General features: G+C 44.1%; 1 protein-coding gene across 1 annotated transcript; it reads left to right on the plus strand.

The window, feature by feature from the left end:
* The first annotated feature begins 1,663 nt into the window (after positions 1-1,663).
* LOC119655797 (splicing factor YJU2) lies at positions 1,664-10,060 on the plus strand. Its single transcript, XM_038061892.1, has 3 exons — positions 1,664-1,785; positions 1,843-2,411; positions 9,536-10,060. Exons 1-3 carry the CDS (start codon positions 1,762-1,764, stop codon positions 9,993-9,995), a joined length of 1,053 nt encoding a protein of 350 aa, XP_037917820.1. The 5' UTR covers positions 1,664-1,761; the 3' UTR covers positions 9,996-10,060.
* Positions 10,061-10,268: the final 208 nt, after the last annotated feature.

The following is a 10,268-nucleotide window of genomic DNA, read 5'->3' on the forward strand; positions in this document are numbered from 1 at the left end:
TCACCGATACTGATAAGAGAAAGTAACGATGTTACGATGCAATTCTGGTAGATTACAAATTTCTCTGAGATTTTACCTCAATCACAAATTACCAGACCGCGGGGCTTGCATGATAAAGTTTCTGGGGGGCATTCAATATCGTTTTTGAGGAACATGTGCACTTTCCGAAAATCAATCATAAAACGTTTTCGATAACCAAACATCATAGTCGTGGTTTCAGTCTCTATTCGAGGCGCTATTGAGGTTTCGATAGTAAGGAAGCTTCGAAACTAGCAGGATACTAGCCCACAAATCTATACAAATTTAGTCGTCTTTTACGACAAGTATAGAATATTTTGAGAGTATTCTCAAACCCCAGCCAAAAGGGCGGTGGTAAGATTTCGGAAGAATAATATTTCTAGTTCTCGTACCTCTTGTAATCTGCTTCGAGAGTCTCTGCTCCAAGAAGGCTAATGCGTGAAATGTGGGCTATTTTTCCTATTGCGGTAATCTGGATGTTCACTAGTACGGGAGCTCCAAGGAGGCAGATTTGTAGGTGGGGCTCGTTAGTTTTGATGAGTAGCGCCAGCAACTGAACTCATTTGCTCTCTAGAGCGATTGAAATATCTGTCGTGTGATCGTTCCTCTTCCTTCTGATTTGGTGATCCCGGATTACGATTCTGGGCTTCGGCTTTTCCACTGAAATCTATTGGATTGCTTACAGCTGCGCCTTCCGAAATCGGCATGGCCTGCTCATCCAAGGAGTCCTCTGTGATAATACCAGAAAGCACGCGTTCTATGAATTCCTTGGCTCTCTCATAGGCTCCAACCATAACACCTAGTTTATTCCTTCGCAGGTATATCAGGTTCTGAGTTGGATTCTGGGCGAGAATAACTTTGTGGTCGGACAGAAAATCCAAATAAATCTCTCAAATCTTTTGCCATGCCGCCTCAAACCTTTCCCCGCAGTCTTTTTTCTTGTCTGAGCTTGCACAGAGATTCTCGAATATCCTCGATTTTTAAAGCCCGAACGTCTTTAATCTTTTCCACCGTCTCCCTGATTTTTACTTTTTTTTTAATCTTTAGAAAAGAAGGAAACACGTGGTTGCTAATTTTTTAAAACGGTATATTTTCTATGCACTCCTTACATTCCACTACTATTACCTCCTACACTACCGAACTCCAACTGCTCCAATTCTGTATGGGAAGCCCCCATTACAGCTTGCTGACAACAAGGACGGCGCAGCACGCACCATCAACGACCTTGACTACATAAATTAATGACCTCAGGACCACGGAACTCGAATTAATAAATCAACTACCGTTAATCATAGAGCGATGGTGTTCCTCGAAACATTCAATTTTGCAGTTTGCATCATGACGGCATTGCGACATTCGACGCAATTATGTCATTAGCAATGTCGATGATGCACCGTCGGCATTAAATGTTGAGTGCTATTGGTGTCGATGCGGAAATCATCCGAAAATGATGCATCAATCACATAAGTGATATGAAGTCATTTAAACACCCTTTCAGGCTCTAGCGTGATTTAATTCTTCAATTTAGATAACATTGCCAATATATACTAACGAGCGGGGAACTCCCAAATCTTACCGGGTAGAGTCTCCGGTTCCTGTCTTTGCTAATATATTCACAATAGTTTTGGATAATGGAAGGGTTGGTTGTGTCAAATCAAAGCATTGGAAAACTTGACAGTCAGATGTCTGGCAGTTTTGTGGTTTCGTGGGTCACTTGCCAGTCGGTAAACAAACTTTGCGGAAATGTCGGAAAGAAAAGTCTTGAATGTAAGTATTTTCACTTAATTTTTCATGGTATCTATTCTGACTGTATTCTTCTTATAGAAATACTACCCCCCGGATTTCGATCCGTCGAAAATTCCCCGCATGAAACTGGCCAAAAATCGTCAATACACTGTACGTTTGATGGCTCCGTTCAACATGCGATGTGTAACTTGCGGCGAATATATCTACAAAGGGAAGAAATTCAATGCTCGAAAGGAGGATGTGGAGAATGAAACGTATCTAGGGATCCGTATCTACCGATTCTACATCAAATGCACTCGGTGCTTGCAGGAAATTTCATTCAAAACCGACCCGAAAAATACAGATTATGAGATCGAAGCGGGTGCTACGCGGAATTTTATGGCGTTGAAATTGGCTGAGGAGCAGGCTCGCAAGGAAGAGGAAGAGTTGAGGGAGGAGGAAGCTAACAATCCAATGAAACTTTTGGAGAATCGAACTCTGCAGTCTAGGAATGAAATAGAATTGCTTGAATCTTTGGAAGAGCTGAGGGATCTTAATAGAAGGCATCAAAGCGTGGATTATGAGACTATGTTGCAGCAATTTGATACAACAGAAACAGAGAGACAACGGGAGGAGCGATTGGAGAAAATGGATGAGGAGTATGTGAAGTAAGTTTCAATTGAATTTTTATACCATTAACAATAGAGTAGAAGATGGTCACTTTTCTACCGCATTTCTTAGACTTTCCTGATGCATTCCCAGCAAAATGCCGTAAAATTTCTTCCCCCTTAGCCTTTGCTCGTTCGGTAGCGGCGAAGGTTCATCTGGGTCGGTTTCGCCATTCCTCTCTGTTGTCGGTGTGTAGCCAAGACGTTTTCATATCACCACCTACGATTCCCATCAATTTCGTTTTTCAAATCGATCTTGGCGAGTTATAAATACCAGAGATATCATTACGCGAGCGAAAACCTCCCCCTCGGAACAATAGATAAACCCCCATCGTCCGCGGATGTCCTCATTTCGGATATGATCACATCGCGGTATGCCCTTGGTCAAGCCCAGTATCTTCGCATTCATAAAGGTACGACCCCATATACGCGATGCGACACCACATTCAGCCAAACTGCCGCGAAGTGCCATGTCTATATTGCACTAGCGCGGCAGCCAACTACAAACAAATGCATGTTTTGACATTTTAACAACTGGATACAAACCAAAACCGAAAAATCGTAGCAGTCAACTGAGTTCACTCTATGGAAATGACACGCGACCCTTCAAAATATTCTATGCCAGGCAACTCGGCCGCGTCGTGACGCTTTGCTGAATGTCACGTCGCGCAGTGTCGATTAGATATTTTGACGGACAGTGCAGTTTGTAGCCGCGTCGCATAATGTAGCGTAGATGGGGTAGTTCCTTAACGGCGAGGGAATGTTCATTATCTTTGATGACTGGCGAGCGACAGAACGAATGACGGGGCAGACGCTTTTGGATTGGAGACATTTATCGATGCCGTGATCGCAAAAAACTGGTTTTGGGGCACAACTTTGTACAGATTGCTCTGATACATGGAGAATTCGATATATTAGTTCCCTTTTTGCTAAGAACACTGATCTTAAGAGCTTCAATCACTCGGTCCTGACCAGGCCCCTATTTTTGATCATGATAGGTTCAGTTTCATTAGGATCGGTCGTCAAAACTCCTTTTTTTATCCAGATGTAGCCGCAGATCGCTGTACATGAGGCACCAAGTGGCCAAGGGGAACCTCCATAGTGGTGGCATCGGGAGACGCTGTAGTCACTTTGGTTTGCCGGCCGTGAGGCAGTAGGCGAATGCTCCAAAGGCCTAATTAGGGCGATCAGACCAGAGTCTACACGGGGACTCATCTGAAGTGGCAAATTGGTCAGAAAACCTTACCAGGGGTATACTGGTACCATGGGAACCGGGATAGCTCCTGGGCTCTCATACTTCGGGTGAACTCCCGTTGTATGTAAGTAAAGTTCGGTTATTTGCGGTTGGTCCCCCTAGCGGGAGTTTCATGGTGGTTATGGTTATGCTCAAGCGAGAAGAGACCTTCGGGCCTCGGCGTGGTGTTGCGTTTCAACTCCTTAGTGCGGTAGAGATTTAGGTAGGTCTTGCATCCACCAGTATGAATGCTAAGCCATGCACTTGGTATAGACTGGTACTGTTGTTGCTTGTCTCAGGGGGGCTCTGATTGTGGTCACAAAATCAATCCGTGTCTTAAGAAGACCGTGGGATTAAGTCGCAAGACAGGTGCTCACGTTAAACCCTCAAGGACTTAACTGCCTGGCATACACTGAACTCTGTTCTATGAATTGCGATAGAGCAGTTAAACTTTGTGTACGAGTTAATTTGACACTAGTTTAGTTCGTGCTTAAAGGGGGGAGCGTTTAAGTAGATTCGCGGTTTGTAGGTCGTGGGCCGGTACCGTTCTTATCATTAACACACCAAAAGTGTTCGTTTTTTTAATGTGCTTGTGTGGGCCTTTGATAAGTTTTGTTGTCGCGAGGATCTAGTGTATCTTAAACATCTTTGGGCGGTTTGAGCAAGAGTTCTCGTCTCGTTCCAAATTCGATAATCTTCACACGGCATTTACCAATCATCCTCTATCGATAAAAGGAAGAGGGAGAAGTTTGAGCAATTTTCGACGGCATTGCAATACCGAGTTTCACCATTGCATCATATTCCTTTCTAAGTAGGTCGGTATCAGTGGCCACGCCGGGAAGCTGCTTCGTTTTGATGTGTCGAATTTCTAAAACCGTGACTGTTAAAAAGAAGGGACATGAAAAGCAGAATCCAGCCGGCTGATATCTTCAGAGTCAGCCCGTAGCATTTACAAAGGATAGCAGCTCTCCTACCCTACAATCAATTTTTGAGGTTCCTAAAGGAGGCCAATTTCGCGTGCAAATCATCGCAATCTCGCGATCGGGATTTGTTAGAAAAGGAGCAGATCCTTGTTGAACTAGTCCGTGGTGAGCCTTACGCCTTCTAAAGTCAGGGGCTGATAAAGTGCATAGTGTAGTAGTGAGAATAGATTCCACCTTTCACAGTTGCCAGCGTGACGCCGCTAACTAAGCCCATTGAAAAACAGTCTGCTCATTCCTCTCTTATGGGTGACTTTCAGCGTGCCGTCCAGGTTGTTCGTCTAGGATGTTACCATGACTTTAGCACATTGTTGCCCAGCATATGGACGAAGTCTGACAGCACCGTATGATACAGCGTATTTAATATGCATACCCAGAGGGGAGTAGATTGGTGCATCGGGCTAATATCATCACGTCGTTGACATACGTTACCATCTTTACTCTACCTCCGTCAATACACTGTTCGCCTCCGCTAACAGCTCTGGTCGACTGGTTTATTGAGTTATCCTGGTTCTTGGCATGGATACTAACCATTGCATAAAAGACTTCTATAATCCTATTCTGGTTAGTCTTCTTAAATGCCTCGCTACGAACGTCGTTGAGATTGGTGTGCTGAGATTTGGAGAAGGGCAACCTCTCCATGATTGTCCTTGTGTCCATGTCCCGGACAGGTTCTACAGGTAAAGTATACTACCCTTTCTTGCTGTTTCTGGGCAGGACACGTGAAATGTTGACAAATGTTGCGTAAGAGGCGAGGGTCCTCAGAATGCTTACTTTTTCCAACTCGAGCGCAATTTCAATGATATAAGCTACACATTTTAAGACAAGTGAAGTGAGATGTTGGAACTATGGAGAGTACTCCTCTCCCTCTTGCCATACTAATGGCAATATGGTTTTGTATTCTGGAGGATCGAGTGGTAGCAGACGCAAATCTGGCGTCGGGTTGTTTCTGACGGCTACCGCAAGGCGCGTTTTGTTGACCTAGGTGCCGACTTCTGACAGGCTTCTGATTGCAAGGTCCCGGTCCAGATTAGGGAGCATTACAATTGTATAGTGCTGCGTACCAACGGAGACTTCCTATATAGTCGAGAAGGATGCTTTCTACTAATAATTATTTGCAGTGCAGAAAACGCTTCCTAAAAGTGATATTGTGATCGTAATGGGTGATCTGAATGCCAAGGTGGGCTCTGACAACACCCTGCTCGGACATGTGTTGGGGAAACGCGGTCTTGACGACCGTGGCGATAATGGTGAGAGGTTTGTTGTTTTCTGTAGTTTTTACTACCTCGTCTCATTGGTGAAACATTGTCCGGGCACAGAGCCTACCATAAGGATCGGATTGACCACTTAAGGGACGTGACGTGCTCGAACTCCAAAACCAAACGAAATCCCAGGAAGTTCAGTGTAGTGTGTGTGGTGGCAAAAGGAAATTTGCTATTGCGCTGATCAGGAAAGCGGAAGATGCAGAATGCAATGATTTCTTAAATGTAAACATGAAAGAGTTTGTATTTGGTCTCAAGTCATTCGATGGTGCTGTGAAAAACGCAGAGCCACAGATCTACTACTTCCACTTATATGGAAATCTTGGGAATCCGAGAACGATATTATTTCTTTTTGTTATTGGTGACTTTTGTGTTAACTTGTTCGGAGGACGTGCAGGAGTTCAGTGCACTATGACATTTTTCCTCAAACACATCGACTATGCTGATGTTTGCTCTGGTGTCATGGACTTCGGCAAATGGTTCTGAATTTGGAAAGAGAGGCAAGTATAGTTGGACTTAAGATGAACACCAACAAAACCAAGGTTCTCAATCTGAAGGATCATCGCACTCTCCCTGACTGCATTAATGGGCAGAGCGTCGAAGGGGATGCCTTACGAATTTGTATATCTAGGAAGCCTGTTTTCTTCCAACGATGATGGCACCGAACTGGATGTTGCCAGACGCATTAACAGCACTAGATTCCCTTTCGCTGTTTTGTCTAAAATCTGGAAATGTGGTTATCTTAACCACAATGTTCTGTGCTAGTATTCTTTCTGCGTCGCTATATCGGAGTAGCTAGGAAATGGAAAGTGACCCCCGCTGTTACTCAAAAGCTCCATGCCTTCGCCAACACCTGTCTGCCTCGTATCTTCGGAAGATACGAAGAACTTGGTCGGTGCACAGGCTTGGTACGCGTTGTGATCGGAAGGCAGAAGTGGCAGTGGCACTCTCCCAGGATTACCGACAAGTGAGGCGCTCCAATTGCAGTTGGCGTAGAATAGTAGAAAAGGAATACAGGCATCTCAGGATATCGTGAGGGTGGCTAAAATGTATTTCAGGCAACTAAGAGCGATGGTGCATAGATGTAGTTAACGCACTATACGCCACCATGGGTAGACGGCAACCATATATATAAGTATATATTAAAATGGCAAAATGCAGTTTACTATCGACTTCGATGTTCAGATTAATCTTGGCGAGTGAATTTTCATTAGCGCGGATTACGTGGCCTTATCATCTAAGACGTCTCTCTCGCAATTTTTCCACGATCGGTGCAACCCCATATCGATCGCGGATATCCTCATTTCAGATGTGATCAAAGCGTGCCATCCCGCTAATCCAACGCAACATCATCGTTTTCATTTCCGCAAGAGGCGGTTCATTACCTTTTACAGTCGGCCAACACTCAAAACCATAGAGGGCAACAGGGCGGACGACATTGGGATATATTTTAGATATAGTTGTGAATCGCCACTTCATCCAAGTTGCGCTAATGCATGAAGCAATAGTTTTCCATTAGCTGATAGCATGGACCCGGGATATTTAAATCGCTCAGTTCTGGGAAGGTCACTGCCACTGACAGTGATAGTGCCTGTTTCATTGGGATCGTTCGTCAGAAATTCAGTTTTATTCAGATTTAATCTGAGGTCGTCTTGCATGAGGCGATCATTCCATTTTTGGACAAGTTGCTCGAGATCATTTTTGCTTTTGGACGCTAGGAAAACATCATCTGTATAAAGCAGTGTGTAGGACGTTCCATAACAAGAATAAAGAGGAGTGGTGAGAGGGCGCTTCCTGGGTGAACATCAGCCAGAGACACGAAGCGGTTTTGATACACCCGCCACCCTTCGAACTATATTTTTCGGATCCTGGTAGAGTAATTGAACTCAGCGTAGGAGTTCTCCTGGCACTAAGTGTTATCGTAGATTATACTAGGTGAGTTTGCGTGGCACAGAGTCAAACGTTTTCTCTAGATGCAGAAATGCAATGTAAAGAGGGCGACCGTGAGAATCGGTTTTTCTCCATGAGTAATCACGTAGCGTGTGTTGCTTGACAAAACCGGCTTGGTTCACAGTTTTGAACAATTTCGCGGATACGGTTTACGAGAATGCTTTCATAAATCTTTATTGTATGGGAAAGTAACCGGATCGTGCGGTAATTTGAGCATTCTGGTGGACTATTTTCTTTTTCCATATTGGAACTGTAGTACTTTCTTGCCAGTCGGATGGTGTTCTACCTTCCCCAATAACTCGATTGAAGAATTTACTGAGCTACAGTGTTGGGTCCCAGCTCTTCGCTTTCCAGAGCTCAGATGCGATGTCATCAGATCCTGTGGCTTTCCCGGATTTCATTGGTTTTATTCCTTCCTCGATTTCAGTTGCGCTGACAAGTGGAATTGCTCCAATACCGGCAATGTATGTGGAAGTGGAGGATGAACAAATTCTTCAGTTGAAATTTGCTCGAAATATTCTAGCCATCTACCTCTTGCGGCTCGACGGTCGGTAAGCAAAGTGGTCGAAAGCCTGTACATTCGTGTCGGCTTTTGGCAAGTCGATACAGACCTCTCTTGCCATCCTGAAAGTCCAGTTTACCGTCAAGATCTTCGTAATAGAACGTTCGGGTAGCTGCGATCGCTTTCTTTGCTTCCTGGTTGGCATTCTTGTAAATTTGTAGTAGAGGAGGTCTTTCTTTTCACTTGGTTGATGAACCGCTTATTCGGTTTGGTGCCCCAAGAACTGCATAGGCCGCTTTGTGGATCACGTTTTCAATTTGGTTCCACAATTCTTCCACATTCATAATGGTTGGTAATCGTGTGAAATCATTTGATTATTCTCACGAAATCGCCACCATTCAATGTGTGGCGGACCAGTGCGTTCTTTACGCTGTTTTTTCGGTGACTTAATTTGCAGGACGGCAATGAACACGTCTTATGAGAATATACTCGATTTGCGTTTTACTCATTCCATTACAAAATGTAGGAAGATGAGACAATCGTTTGAAGAACCATGTGTTCATAAGTAGATGGTCATAGGTGCCTGCAAAATCCATTATACGCTCGGTACCCTCATTACGCGCTCCAAATCCCTTTCCCCCATGGCACCTGTTATTGTCTGTCCTTTCGCCCACATAACCATTAAGGTCCCCTGCAATGATGATATAGTTATCAGCAGCACGTTGCAGGTCTGCATCGAAAAGTTGCCAGAAGGAATCTTTCGTCGGCGCGGTGAAGAAGTGAATAGTGGGATCAGCTGATCTAATAGTGAGTTTCATAAGCCGGTCATCAAATCGCTCGACTTCTTTAATGGCTTTACGGAAACCCTGTGAGACGGCAATACCAACACCGTATTAAGGGGCGGGCTACCAAAATAGAGAAGTTTATAGCCATTTTTCCCGCGTTCGCGTTCTATGTAGCAGTTTTTGGCACCAAACCATCGGGTTTCTTGTAGAGCGCAAATATCAATGCGCTTTTTTCGAAGGACTTTTGCGAGTTCGTCGATGGTGAGTGATGGTGCAAATATTTAGCGTGCAGACACGTATTTCTTTTACTCGGATTAACTTACGTTCTGACGCCGTTAACGCGTATGATTAAGGTTTTTCTAGTTTTAATTTTTCATTCAATGCCTTAAATATTTTTTGTATATTCCACAGGACAATTGTGTTCAAAAATCCCGGCAACAGAGCAGCAAAACGAATTGTAGCCGAAGAAATAATAGAAGACGCTGATAATACCAAGGAAAAAGCAGAGCCCGAACCAAAAAAGCTCCTCCTCGGCCCGCCTCCTGCGCCAACGACAAAGAATTCCCTGAGTGTTGGAAGTTTCACGAGCAGTAAAAATTCGTTAAAAAACATCGTCCGAAAAAAGCCCAGTCAAACGCAGTCAATTCCAGCACAACAGAATGCCCTGAATGGGGCTTCAAGCAGCGGAGAAGTCCCAAACACGACTTCTGTCAGCCACGAAACATCTGCTTCATCCAGCTCGTGCTCAACCGAAAGTCAACATAAAGGTGCCGAAGAACCTAAAAGCGCATTGGTTACATCAAAACCAGCAGTGAATGGGGGCTTGCAACTCCTGGCTAATTATTCTGGTAGTTCAGATGACTCGGATTAGGTGATATTCGGGGTTTGTGTATTCGTAGCTTAGGTGTATGTAAATAAAATGCTTTCCAATGTGAATTTTTGCTCTTTTATTTCGAAACTAACAAGCCATAACTGATAAAGATTGTGTCAAGCTTCACAATAATTTCGCCTATAGCATGCTCATCGAATTACAGGAATCGAAGCAAGATTACAAAAGAAATATATACGAAAATATATAAGAACCGACACTTAACTACTTCAATAAGCTTCGAAATGACGACACGCACTCCTTTACCGCTCATCT

Source organism: Hermetia illucens, chromosome 4 (assembly GCF_905115235.1).
Source record: "Hermetia illucens chromosome 4, iHerIll2.2.curated.20191125, whole genome shotgun sequence".
Classification (NCBI taxonomy): Eukaryota; Metazoa; Arthropoda; class Insecta; order Diptera; family Stratiomyidae; genus Hermetia; species Hermetia illucens.